The sequence below is a fragment of the Citrus clementina genome, unplaced genomic scaffold (genome assembly GCF_000493195.1).
Source record: "Citrus clementina cultivar Clemenules unplaced genomic scaffold, Citrus_clementina_v1.0 scaffold_1, whole genome shotgun sequence".
NCBI classification, from domain to species: domain Eukaryota; kingdom Viridiplantae; phylum Streptophyta; class Magnoliopsida; order Sapindales; family Rutaceae; genus Citrus; species Citrus x clementina.
Genome location: NW_006263303.1, coordinates 11,189,222 through 11,203,707, shown reverse-complemented (window position 1 = coordinate 11,203,707; position 14,486 = coordinate 11,189,222). Strand labels below are relative to the sequence as shown.

At 33.6% G+C, this 14,486-nt stretch overlaps 1 protein-coding gene across 1 annotated transcript; it reads left to right on the top strand.

Annotated features, from left to right (window-relative positions):
- Nucleotides 1-2,315: 2,315 nt before the first annotated feature.
- LOC112095634 lies at nt 2,316-11,714 on the top strand. Its single transcript, XM_024177739.1, has 8 exons — nt 2,316-2,329; nt 7,146-7,345; nt 7,563-7,644; nt 7,860-8,031; nt 8,643-8,827; nt 10,609-11,293; nt 11,421-11,531; nt 11,706-11,714. Exons 1-8 carry the CDS (start codon nt 2,316-2,318, stop codon nt 11,712-11,714), a joined length of 1,458 nt encoding a protein of 485 aa, XP_024033507.1.
- Nucleotides 11,715-14,486: the final 2,772 nt, after the last annotated feature.

The following is a 14,486-nucleotide window of genomic DNA, read 5'->3' as shown; positions in this document are numbered from 1 at the left end:
AATCAACCTAGAGTTTGAAAGAAAGTGGAAAAAGAATCGCTAGTGTTGGGGTCACTAGAACACCAGCTTTCAGAAGCTAGAAACTAAACTAAGAATCTTTCCAACCCTTAGTTGACCAAGGAAATCAGGGGTGATAATTGGATCAATGGGAGCCCAGTCGGCCAAGTAGTACCAACCACTTCCTTTGGCAACTGATTTGATCTGATACAATCTTTTAAACTCACCAAAAGAGAAGTTAGATTGGTTTCCCGAAAGTTTCCGGATTAAATAATGACCAAGAAGGGCCTTATAAACTACAGGGTTAAGTTGAGCGGGGACAACGTTGAAGGATCACAAAAACAAACAAATAAAAGGGTGTAAGGGTAGTGCCTTATCCTAACTTTGAACATAGAAGTGTAAAGGGCTACAGAGCCCTCTGGAGATGTTGCCATATTTTCGTAAGGGTTTAGAATCGTAAGCTTTACGGAGTTTGGAATTTGAAAATCCTTTCTCAATTTGTTGATCATGTGAAGAGAGGCTTTAGATTCCCATCGATTGGCTGAAAACTCCTCTATTGAGACGTCTTGGTCCTTATCATCAGCAACATGAATTGTGGTCGTAGAAGGAGGAGAAACACAGGAGGAACGACGCGTGAGACTCTTGGTGACTCCTCTACATGAACCTTTACTTTTGCTTGATTTGCTATGCTCAACTTTGAATGGATCCATGAAAGCCACAAAATGAAGAAAAGAAAAAGAAAAAGAGAGAAAGGTGATAAGTATACCTGGGCTAGGTAAAAGAATGAAGACCCAAACATCGTGAGAAGGAAAGAAATGAGACCAGAGATTGGGAACGATATGTATCTCAAGGGTAGTGTTTAATTTCAAATTTTAAAATCCACATAAGAGCCCATTAACTTCCTAGTTCTCAATAGGGATGGCAATGGGGAGGGGAGGGGAGGGGACCGATCTCCTCGTATTCATCCCCAATATTTTGCGTATGTCCCTATCTTCTCCCCGTCCCCATCAGAATTACTTGAGAGAATTCACATCCTCTTCCCGAATAATAACAGGGGATCCCCGAGGGTCCCCGATCCCCGATCCCCGAATAACTAATATATTTTTTTTCAATTTTGAGTTAATCATATTAAAATAAAAAATTAAAATAAAAATAAAGTTTAAAATATATCTTACATTAATATCTATTACAAAAGTCACATACATTAAATTAGTAAGTAACGCAACATGCAAGGAATACAAACTTCTTTTACAAACTATCATGAACAAATTAATAGTTTAATACAAAATTGTTACAAATAAAATCGAATTTAGATTCAAAATTAACTTTTTCAATGGTGGCGTGAGCACTTTATAAATGTGGACTATTCTCTTTACAACACAATAGTTAAATCGGAGCAAATCAAAAGTAAATATTAGATTAGATTAGATTAGATTAGATATTAAAACTGTGATTCGCTGTGGGCAATTATAACATCTAAAAATAAATAAAAAATAGATTTAAGTTTAAAATATTTAAAGAATATTAAAATTAAAAAAAATGTTTGGCTAATAGAATCTACTCGGTCTTTTTAATGTCCTAAATAAAAATTTAGGACTTTAATTAGTTAATTAGGCCTAAAAATTTAATAATATAAATATTTTGATATTTTTTATTTTTACCAATATTTATAATTTTATAATTTAAATTTTATAATTTATTTACTAGTAATTTTAAAAAATTAAAATAAAATTAAAAATTAAAATGGGGAAATGGGTAGGGGATGGGGATTCCACCTCATCCCCGTCCCCTCCCCGAAAAAAAAATTGGGTAAAAAAATTTCCCCGTCTCCTCCCCGAATAAGAAATTGGGTATGAAATTATCCCCATACCCTCCCCGAATGGGGAAAATCCCCGAGGGTACCCATCCCCGTGCGGATTTTTGCCATCCCTAGTTCTCAATAAGAGATTTTTTAATTTTGAAAACTCTTATCATGAACTGGGATTTGTGTTGATCTAAAATTTATTTATTCTTACCATTTCAAAGGGGTTCAGGGTCTCTAAGAAGAAAAATTAGATCTCTTGAAGGCAGGAATGTAGATTATTAGGTGGGCATTAAGGATCCGTCGAAGTGGAAAATACAGAACTCTCAACTGAGACCTTGAATTGGTCAAAAGCACCGACTCAGTAGGACTAAAATATTATGACAATGTTTATCGCTTAAGAAATAATTGCAAGAACACAAAGAAAGTGGGTAAGGAAGTTGGTTACAAGGCTAATACACACCCAAAATCATGCCCTATTTTTTTTTTCTAAATAAAGGTAATTTTTAAGGGAAAAATGCCGAAAGAAAGGTATGAAAAACTGAATGAACTATTGTATTTTTCAGCTACTAAATAGCATACTGACTTAAGCATTAGATTGGGCTCACTGGAAATCACCATCTCCAGTCCCATTTCACCGTTTTTCTTTGTTTGTGACTCTGTGTGCAGGTTACCTCTATTTGTTGTACTTGATTTGTTTCAAGCAGGAAAAAAATCAGACGTAAACAATTATTATCTTAATTTTATGTTTTTATTTATGTAGGTAATATCAAAATAAAAAGAGCTAAAACATAAATTAAATTCGAACATTTGCGAAGAAATTTGTTTAAAAGAATCCAAAAGAGAAAGAATATAGAAATTTAATTGAAACAAGTTAAAGAAGATGCAATCAAATTAACCATCATGCTTGCATTTATGTGGAGCACTAGAAGGCAATCAAATTAGATTATATCATAAAGATGGCACATGGAAACTTAAAGAATTTGGTATAAGCTTTATAGCTTAAACAGGAAGTTGGTAGAGTCGTATTATACAGGTATGAGGCTAGCAAATCCTTGGTTAAGGAGTATTTCTATTTAATAAGGGTTTATCGGCCTTTATTACAATAAAAAAAGAGGAGTATTGGGGGCATAATGAAAGAGAGACTTAAAAAGAGCTGAAGTAACTGATGCTAAGAGAAGAGGAGCAGAACACACTCAATTAGAAGCTAAATCCAAGAGTTGCAGGAGCAATTTAGAAAAAAAGAGATGTTGAGATTACTTTTTTGAGTTTTTCTTTTCGTTTTCCAATTGTCTTGTTAGAATGTTCTCTAGTATATTTATGAGTTCCCTTAATTTTCTCAAGAATTAATCTATTTTGTTAGGGTCACGATGTAGCCTAACATAAATTTGTGTTATTTTTAATTTATTATTCCATGATTGAGTGTTTATTACTGTGCTTAATACTTTTATAAATTAAATGGGAGACAGAGATGTACTAACTTAATTTGTGCAGTTAATCTAAGAATACCTTAGAATTTAATATGTTTTCATATATTGTAATACATACAGAGATATAGTGTATTAGAAAATCGGAATATATTTGATATTGCTTGAGAAGGATTGTTGAGTACTAGAGAATTCATATTTATAAAAGGTAAAAGTATCTTTTTCGCTTCAAGTCTCACTAATATTTATACTTTTATGTGTTCAAGTCTGATGAGAACCCCTCTAGATCTAACTAGAAAAACCCACAACTAGATTGATAAGAACCCAATAAAGCCAATATGATCAGAATTCGGATAAAAGATCCAAACCTTTGAGAAGCTAAATCTCAAGAACTTAGATTGCTAAATAAGATGCCATAGAGGTTAGCTATTTCTTTGATAAGTCAGAAGTTCTTTTAAGAACAAGTTGAGAAAATACTCTCTAATGATATCAAACTCAAGATTGTCAAAAAGTCTATTCAAAGAACATAAAAGAATGTTTATATAAGGTGGCTAACCCTAATTTAACTTAAAAACACGAAAAGAACCCTAAAATAAAAACCCGAAGTGGCATGGGCCTTGGCCTGTAGAGCCATTGATTTTAAACAGACCGTAACTTGTGCATATGATGTTGGATTTGGGCCCCCAATATTCCTTTTCGAAGCTCTCGACGTAAGTAATGCAGCTATAACTTTAGGATTGTTTTTCTAGCCATTCTTCTACTTCAAAAATCATCTTCACCGATGCGCACCACCTCGTTAGCTTGAATAAAGTATATCAAGGCTGGTTCCTCCTCTTTCAAGTCCATCTTGAACATTGGTCTCTTGCAAATTGAATTTTTATTGGATTCGTCCAAAGTAGCTTGAACAAATCTTTGCATTGCTTCCTTGATCGTTTTAGCTCATGCTCTCGTAATTGGCCCCTCTAGAATAAGTAACAGATGTTTAATGCTCTGAGCACTCTGGATCACATCAAAGTCCTTTAAACTTTGATTGTGTGTATCTATATATTTATATAAAGTTGGGACTACAAGAGGTGATGTGACATCACTATTTCTCATCTTTGTATATTCTTTATTATCTAATAAATAGAGAAATTTTCTTTCAGATTTGGTTTTTCAATTTCTTATAAATAATTTGATTGTTATTATACAATCATTATATAATACTAGGGGTGGGCAAAATTGGGTTCGGGTCAATCCGATCGGGTGCTCAGGTTGGGTAAAAATTAATCCGAATGCAATCCGAACTTATAACCCGATCAGATCCGGCTCGATTTATATTCGGGTCGGATCGGATTAGGTAAAAAATCAGATTAAATTTTGATGAGTTCGAGTTTAGATAATAGACCAGAATTTCCATGGTTTCTACCATTTGTGAGCGCGGGTTCAAAGCCCAACACGCACGCATCAAACTTTCTCCTGAATTAAATTTGAAAAAGAAAAGGAAAAAGAAAACTACATTACAGAAACGCCCCCAATTTAGAAGGCCATCAAAAATCAAAATCGACTAGGGCGACTCTTCTGGAATCTAATTAAAGAGTCTCTGCTCCAGTACACTAACGATGAAACCCCAGAAAAAAAAACACCAAAAACAAAATCAAAAGCCAACAGAATAAGGAGAAGAAACCCCCTTGGAGTTCGCATTCACTGTCACAAAAGTTGCGGTGTCTCAGATATGCCGTTCTGTTGGGTTCAAGGCAGCGGAAAGCTCAGCCCTTGAAGCCCTTGGGTGGCCGCAGACACGCAACAAATTGGGATCGAGCGTGAAGAGGGGTCTTGCTTCTGGTCTAGAATGAGAAATTGCTGGTGCAATAGAGATGAGAAGTTGAGTTAACAGAGATGAGAAGTTGAGCGAGGGAGATGGTTGTGGGTTCGTGGCTGTGGCTGTCGGCGGCTTGATGTGAGGGCTACTAGGTGAAGCTGTGTTGGGTCTTGGCCTCTTGGGTGTGTATTGTGTTGTGTATGTGTTTTGTGTAATGCGTATGTAATATGTGTTCTTTGTCTGTGATTTGTGTTTTGTGATGTGTATGTGCTTTGTGAATCTGTGTTATGTGATTTGTGTCATTGTGTGTGTGGCGTGCGTGTGTTAGCTGTTAGTTTTTTTATAAAGCAACCCGATCGGGTTTCGGATCAGGTACCACCCGATCCGATCATAACCCGATTGGGTTTAAAAGATTTCATCCGATCGGGTATTATTAACTACCCTGATTAACACTAAAAAGTGTACGTGTAATAAGATAAAATTATTAGTTTTTCACTTAAAGTGTTGATTAATACGTGCATAACTTATAAATTATATGAATGCTCCCCAAATAAATTTTTATGTTAAATTAATTCGCAATATGTTAATTTTTATCTTATAAATATTTTTCAAGAATAAATTAGAATTGAAAGCGGTAACAAAGAAGACTACTGGAGCAATGTGGAAGCATAATTGAAGATATGTAAATAAAAAAAATGAAAAAATGAAAAAAGAACAAAAACCAAGCAATTTGGTTTCTTGTGATGGTCAAGTGGCCATCATGACCACTTGACCATTACACATTTCAATGTATATATATATATATAAGCCTGAGAGAGAGTGATAGCCAAGGGTGTAGCTGAATAATTTCTTTTTTTTTTCTTTTCGTTTGTATCAATTTTCTTTGTAATATATTTTAAAAAGTTTATAAAATAAAAAGAATGTTGTGCTTTCTTTCAATATGAGTGACTAATTTTGTTAAGCTGAGGTAAATGGTGAAGCTCAATGTTTCAAACTATTAAATTTATTATTTTCTCAAATGAGTTTTTAAGTTATTTTATTTTTTTCTAATTATTTTTATGTCATGTTAATTTATAAATTTCTTTGGATTTGTTTGATATTTTGACATAATATCAACAAATTAATATAGTGTGGCACATTAGGTACCTTATTCCATATTTATCCACACATATAATTAAATGATATAATAATTAACTGGTAAAAGTGAGGCAAAATATAAATGAGATAGTATTAAAATTATAGTTTGAATACTGAGAGTGGATCTCGTAACCTTAACATATATGTTAAACAAATTGACAACTAGATTTTAAAATTTCCTGTGGTTCGACCTCGGACTCACCAGGTTATATTATAACTAGACACTCTTATACTTGAGAGTAATATACTTTTGAGTCGTGTTTAGTTTTTAGCGCCGTTGCCTGGGAGTTTTTTAAATTTGGTGTTAGTTTGTCTTTACTTCATTTTTATTTTATTATTATTATTTGTTACTATTCTATTTTATTCTCTTTTTTCAAAATTTCAGTTAGCACCCCTCCTCATTTCAAACTTTAACATTGTCCACAATATTTGTGAGAAACTTCATTTTAACCCAGAAATCTTTGCAAATCAGTCCCCAAATCGAATTTATTTCTTTAAATTTCTGCAATTTACTTTCTACATTTATTTTAAATGGTCAGTTCTATCGCCTGACTATTATTTAAATTTTGTTAATTTATGTATTTTTGTTTATATGGTCGGTTCTACCGCCTAGCATTTTAATTTCAGTTTGTTTATTCTTGTGCATTAATTTATTTAATTTTATGTTTTATTATATGGTTGGTTTTAAAATATCGCCTAAATTGTTTCTTTTCATTTCTTTATTTATGGCTGGTTTCACCGCCTAATTTATTTATTTATTTTTCAGTTTGTTTATTTTCATTTCGCATTTTTTTTGCTTATTTAATTTTCAATTTATTTTTATTTTCTGCAATTTTCATTTAGCGTTTTATGCATCGTTAGTTTAGCACACATCATTAGCATTGCATGTGTCGTTGGTCTCGTACAAATAGTGGAAGATTAATTAGAAGATTACCTTTACCATCCTTAGATATGGCTGACACCACGGTTTTGAAACATGTAGATTAGTGTCTTATTTCTACGAGGGATTAACATCCCAAGGTAGACAAGTCGTTGAAATGATGTGTAATGGTGAGTTTAGGGATAAAAGTCCTGAAGATGCATTAGACTATCTTGACTATATAGCAGAGAATGCACAACACTGGGATACAGTTGGTTCTTATGAGTCATCAAGTAAACCCCAGTCATCTCCATTTAGTGGAGGCATGCATAACCTTGGGGAAAACCATGATTTTCAAGCCAAATTTGCATCCTTAGCTAGAAAATTCAAAGCATTAGAGTTGAAAAAGAATGATCATGTAAAGTCTGTTCAAAATATTTCATGTTATGTCTGCGATTCTACTGACCATTCTACGCAGGACTGTCCAACCTTGCCAGCTTTGAGAGAAAGTTTGCACGAACAAGTAAATGTCATTGACAATTTCAAAAGGGCAAATCCATATCCATACTCCCAAACTTACAACTCTGGTTGGAGAAACCACCCAAATTGTAGTTGGAGAAATGACAATCATGCACAATCTTCACAACCAGTTCCTCTATGTCAAAATTTCCAAAATCCCCAGAGTTACCCACCATATGTCCCACCACCAAGAAAAACTCTGGAAGACACATTGCATTTGTTTATTGAATAACAAGAGTCGATCAATAACCAAACAATGCAAACCTTAACCAAATTGACAGAAACTATCTCCAAACTTACATTTGCTCTGACCATGCATGAAAAAAGAAAGTTTCCTGCTCAACCTGAACTAAACCCCAAGAGTCAACAACATCCTCAAATGGGAAATTCAGGAAACCAAAATATGAGTCAAGTCAAATCGGTTATAACCCTTTGTGATGGTAAGGTGGTTAAAAAATACATTATGGACCCTCATGAAACTAGTAAAGATTCAATTTCAGAAAATAGGGAAGAGTCTGTCGAACCTTTAACCATGAAGAAATAACCAACTCTCCTCCTATACCCCAATTTCCTCAAGCACTAATCAAGCCAAAGAAATCAAACCACAGTCCAAACATTTATAAAGTTTTTAAACAAATAAAGGTCAACATTCCTCTGCTGAATGTCATTAAACATGTATCTTCTTATGCTAAATTTCTAAAAGATCTGTGCACGGTGAAAAGGAAACATAAGGTGCAAAAGAGAGCTTTTCTAGCAGAACATGTAAGTTCCATTCTCTCAACCAATAGTCCTTTGAAATACAAGGATCCTGGTTGTTCAACTATTTCTTGCACTATTGGGGATCATAAAATTGAACATGCTTTACTTGATCTTGGTGCTAGTGTTAATTTGCATCCTTACTCAGTGTACCAACAATTCAATCTCGGTGAGTTAAAACCAACTTCTACCACTCTTTTACTTGCTGATAGATCGATTAAGGTTCCAAAAGGAATAATTGAAGATGTATTAGTCCAGGTCGATAAATTCATATATCTTGTGGATTTTATTGTTTTGAAAACGAAACTAATTACAAATGAATGCAAACAAATTCCTGTTATATTGGGTCGACCATTTTTAGGTACTACTAATGCTTTGATAAATTGTAAGAATGAATTAATGAATTTATCTTTCGGCAACATGACACTGGAACTCAATGTGTTCAACATGTGTAAACAACCTCACCACCAAGAAGATGATGATAATGAGAATGAGGAGATTGATCTCATCGAGTCAATCATTGAGGAACACATTCAGGATGAGAATTTTACAAACTCTGCGGAAATTTATTTTGCTGGTTCTTTTAAATCAAGTAAGAAATTAGATTGTGATACTGCTAACATATGCCCTACACTTGATTCTATGCAGGTATCTACAGGTGACAATGACCAATCGAACTTTGAAGATACGATACAACCTGAAGAACCAAACGAAGAGGAAGCACCAGAGCTCGAATTAATGCCCTTACAAGAAGAATTGAAGTATGCTTATCTTGGAAAGCAGCAGACATATCAGGTGGTAATTTCTTCCTAACTCATGCATGATCAAGAAGGTAAGTTGTTATCTATACTAAAAAGGCATAAAATTACATTTGGTTGGATCTTGAAGGACATAAAAGGCATTAATCCTTTAATTTGCACACACCGAATACACTTAGAGGAAAATGCTAAAACAACCTGTCAACCACAAAGAAGATAAAACCCTCATATGAAAGAAGTGGTAAAGAATGAGGTCCTTAAACTACCAGATGTATGAATTATCTATCCTATCTTTGATAGTAAATGGGTAAGTCCAATACAAGTAGTACCAAAGAAATCTGGAATAACCGTTGTAAAAAATGAAAAAAAGGTGAACCAATCCCAACACGAATTCCATCTAGTTGGCGCATGTGCATTGATTACAGAAAATTAAATGATGCCACTAGAAAAGATCATTTTCCCTTTCCATTTCTAGACCAAATTCTCAAAAGAGTAGCTGGACATCCCTACTATTGCTTTCTTGATGACTACTCTGGCTATTATCAAGACCACATTCACATGCCCATTTGAAACATTTGCATTTAGGAGAATACCCTTTGGACTTTGTAATGCTCCTGCAACATTTCAAAGGTGCATGCTAAACATTTTTAGTGATATGGTTGAAAATTGTCCAGAGGTTTTTATGGATGATTTAACTGTATTTGGCAATTCTTTTGATACATGTCTTGATAATTTAAAAAAACTTTTGGAAAGGTGCAAAGAAAAAGGACTAGTTTTAAATTAGGAAAAATGCCATTTCATGACCACTTCTGGAATTGTCTTGGGCCATGTTGTGTCTTTAAAAGGAATTGAAGTTGACAAAGTCAAAGTTGAAGTCATTTCAAAATTACCCTCACTAAAGACAATTAGAGAAGTCCATTCCTTTTTAGGACATGCAGGATTTTATAGGAGGTTTATAAAAGACTTTAGTGTCATATCTAGACCACTTTATAATCTCCTAATAAAAGACATACTTTTTGAATGGACTAAAGATTCTCAACAAACTTTTGAAAAAATAACTACTCTTTTGAGATCAGCCCTAATAATGCAACCTCCTGATTGGTCTTTACCTTTTGAGCTAATATGTGATGCCAGTGATTATGCCGTTGGAGCTGTTCTGGGTCAAAGAACGGAAGATAAGCCCTTTGTCATCTATTATGCAAGTAGAACTTTGAATAGGGCTCAAATGAATTACACTACAACTGAGAAAAAAAACTTACTGTAATATTTGCATTGGATAAATTTCGTTCATATTTAATTGGTTCATCCACTATTGTTTATTCTGATCATGCTGCTGTGAGATATTTAATGTCAAAACAGGATGCCAAACCAAGGTTGATACGATGGATTTTGCTACTTCAAGAATTTAACTTGACAATCAAGGACAAAAAGGGTGCTGAAAATGTTGTTGCAGATCATCTTTTAAGACTTATGAATGAGTCTTCAATTGAAACAACACCAATCAATGATTCTTTCCCTGATGAATTTTTATTTTCTATAAACAAAATGCCTTGATATGCTAATATTGTTAATTATCTTACAACATGTGAAATTCCATGTGACTGGAGTTCCCAGAACAAGAAGAAATTCTTAACAAAAGTGAAAAGCTTTTACTGGGATGATCCATACCTATTCAAGTACTGCTCTGATCAAATATTTCGAAGATGCATACCAGACGACGAGGTAAGTAGGGTTATTCAATTTTGTCATTCTGAAGCACGCAGTGACCATTTTTCTTCAAAAAAGACAGCTGCAAAAATATTACTGTGTGGATTTTATTGGCCTACATTATTTAAAGATTCACATGCATTTTGTAGAGTGTGTACGAATTGTCAAATGGTAAGGTCTATTTCAAAGCGAAACATGATGCCTTTAAACCCCATTCTTGTCATTGAAATATTTGATTGTTGGGGAATTGATTTTATGGGCCCTTTTCCATCATCATTTGGGTTTGTATACATTTTGGTTACTGTTGATTATATTTCAAAATGGATCGAGGCGATTCCTTGTTGGCACAATGATCACAAGATTATGATCCGCTTTTTAAAAGAAAATCTTTTGAGCAGATTTGGAATACCTCGAGCCATTATCAGTGATGGAGGTAAGCATTTTTGTAATAAGCCATTTGAGTCCTTAATGAAGAAATATGGAATTACATATAAAGTTGCTATCCCTTATCACTCTCAAACAAGTGGTCAAGTTGAATTAGCAAATAGGGAGATAAAACAAATTTTAAAAAATACAGTTAATCCAAATCGTAAAGATTGGTCTCTTTGACTAACTGATGCACTTTGGGTATATCGTACTGCTTTTAAAACATCTTTAGGAATGTCACCCTATCAGCTTGTTTATGGAAAATCTTGCCATTTACCAGTTGAACTTGAACGTAAATCATTTTGGACGATTAAAGCTTTTAATTGAAATCTTGAAGATGCTGGTAATGTGCGTAAATTGCAATTAAATGAACTTGAGGAATTAAGAAATGATGCATATGAGAATTCCAGAATTATTAAGGTTACCAAATTTTTTCATGACAAAAGAATTTTTAGGAAAACATTTGAAATTGGTCAAAAAGTGTTGCTTTATAATTCTCGTTTTTATTTATTTCCAGGAAAGTTAAAGTCAAAGTCAAAGTGGAATGATCCATTTGTTATAAAAAATGTGTATCATATGGAGCCATAGAAATTGAGAATCCAAAGGATGGTGTCACATTTAAAGTTAATGGTCAAAGATTAAAACCATATTTGGAATACCAACCACGTGAAGCAGATACCGAAATCAATTTGAGTGACCTACCAAATTTTAATTAAGCCTTTTCATTTTAAGTTTTTGTGAATTTGATTTACTGTTACTTTATTGTTTGAATTGTTTGATTTTTTTTCCTTTTCCCTATGTCTTCAATGGAGTACATTGCATTGTTTTTAATTGTGTGTTGTTTGAAAATTGTGCTTTAGCTCACTAAAGTTTTATACTTGTCATGAGTACCTCCATGACAAGTTTCCTTTTCGATTATCTTAAAGAGCTTTTACATGTAAAATTTCACCTGAGGAAATTGCTCTGATTTTGTAAATCACATCCCATTTGGGATCTACAACCACCAGAGTTAGTATCCTATGTGAAAGATCCAGAAAGACAACTCAAGGAAATAGAGGATGGTATTTATAATATGCAATTAGAACTGGAGGTAAATTCAATAAAAGGACGAAGGTGAGTTATATTCCTTGTGTGTTATTGTTTTATTTTGTTGTTCTTCTTCACTTTTGATTTGATTTTACAGATTTGATTCGTTTTGTTTTGATTCACTCTCCCGTATAAATGGCGGATAACGATACTCTGTGACTTTTTAAGTCGGTATTCTCAGTTTCCCACAATAACTGAAATCTCAATGTCAAGATAGAAGAAATACAACGAAATTTGCATCAACGTTTTCCTTCTCTCCCTCAAAATGCTCTTACGAAGATTTACAATGCTTGTTGTGAACGACTGCATTTGTTAATGATCAATGGGATTCCTGCTGACATTCGCTGGTTAATTGAAGTAAAGGTCCGACTGGCAGGTGAGTTTTTTGATCCATTCATTTCCTACATGCCTGGTTTTAGTAAAAGTACATTTGCTAAGAAAAGAAGAGTTAAGCAACTTGGCTCTGAATGTTCTCACTGTGTAAGACTTGTTTGCAAAAAGCCACGTTGTAAAACTTTAGGAATAATTTCTATAAATCGTGAAGATAAAATCAAATTCGTTAAAGATGGCATGAGTAAAGAATCGTTGGATGATATCTTACGATCTCTTGAGACGCATCCGAGCGGATATGTTCAACGTGAAATTCAAAATTTGTGGAAGCTGTTCCAAAAGGAAAGTGCATAGTTTAGTCTTGGGAATCTGACTCTAAAAGACCATGTTTGCCAGTTTATAAGAAAACTGGATGGGAAGCCTATCCTCGACCCATAAAGGGCATTGAAACCGTTACTGGATGTAAAACCAGAGGAAGATGTAAGCCACAATCACAACTACAAGTAAATATCATTTTATTTTACTGTTCTTTTATCTTTTGCATTATTATTATTATTGTGTGTCTTTTTTTATCTAATTACTGTTTGCTTTTTCTTTTCACTGTTTGCCTTTGAATTATTAAGCTAAAAGCTTCACGCGTCATATGACAAACACACCACCCCATTTATAGATGTATGTCATTATGTCCGTTACCAAGATCCTTAAATAGAAGCTCCTTTTCAAGCACTCACAAATTGTTTCTTTTTAGAATTGTTTTAATGGTAGCAACTTCAAGCAGTCAACTTAAAAATATTTATGTACTTTCTGGATTTCGCTATGGAAAGTATAAGGAGTTCGTTTAGGCAGCCATAGATCTTGGTCATGTTATAACAGAGAGAAAACTACATCTTTTATATGGAGGAGGTGGCTGAGGGTTTTCAAAGCTTGTCTCTGAAACTGCTTTCATTCGAGGAAGCCAAGTGCTAGACATCATTCCAAAAGCCTTAAAACCTTTAGGATGTCTACTAGACCCATCAACTAGAGAAGAGTTAGTTGTCTCAGGTATGCAAGAAAGAATATTTGAAATGTTAAATCATGCTGACGCTGTCATTTTCTTGCTAGGAGATCTTGCAACTTTAGAGGCGCTAATTACATTTGCTTCTTGGGCCCATTTGAATATCCACAAAAAACCCATCGGTTTGTTAAATGTTAATAACTTTTATGATAACTTAATAACATTTATTAATCATGCAATTAAAAATTATTTCATTTCGTCATCAGCGAAAAAACTCTTCATTTGTGCTCTTACTGCTAATAAATTACTTGATTTTTTGGAAACTTACAAACCAGAGCCAGATCCCATGACTTTGGCGTTGGATTGAGCAACTGATGACGATGGCAGTAACTCTCATAAAAAGTGTATATTAGATTTAACTCTCCGTTTGTAAATATTTCCAGTAGTGGCCAGTTGATATCTTCTAAACTCTACTCCTTTATTTAGATATTGAGGACAATGTCTCCTTCAGGTTGGGGGGAGGGAATAATTGATAGTTGTGGAATGTCTCAGTCACGGTGATGTTTTTACTATTTTTTTTTGTAAAGACTAACTTTGGATAAAAATTTGAGTCGAAAATAGCAGAATATAGAATGTAGTGTCTCTAGAAACGCATCTTCTTAATTTTAGTGTGTTTTCTTTAAAAAAAACATTTTCTAACTTTTTGTTTTCTGTCTTTTTCTCTTAATCATCTCCTATAAATTTCTGCAATAAGTCCCAATTTTTTAGTGTTTCTTAAAAAAAAAAAAGATTTCGTTTTCGATGTGATCTTTTAACATTGGATAACATGATGATTTTAAATTTTGGTATTCGTATTATCTTTGGCCTTGAGTTATGTTAGACTATGTT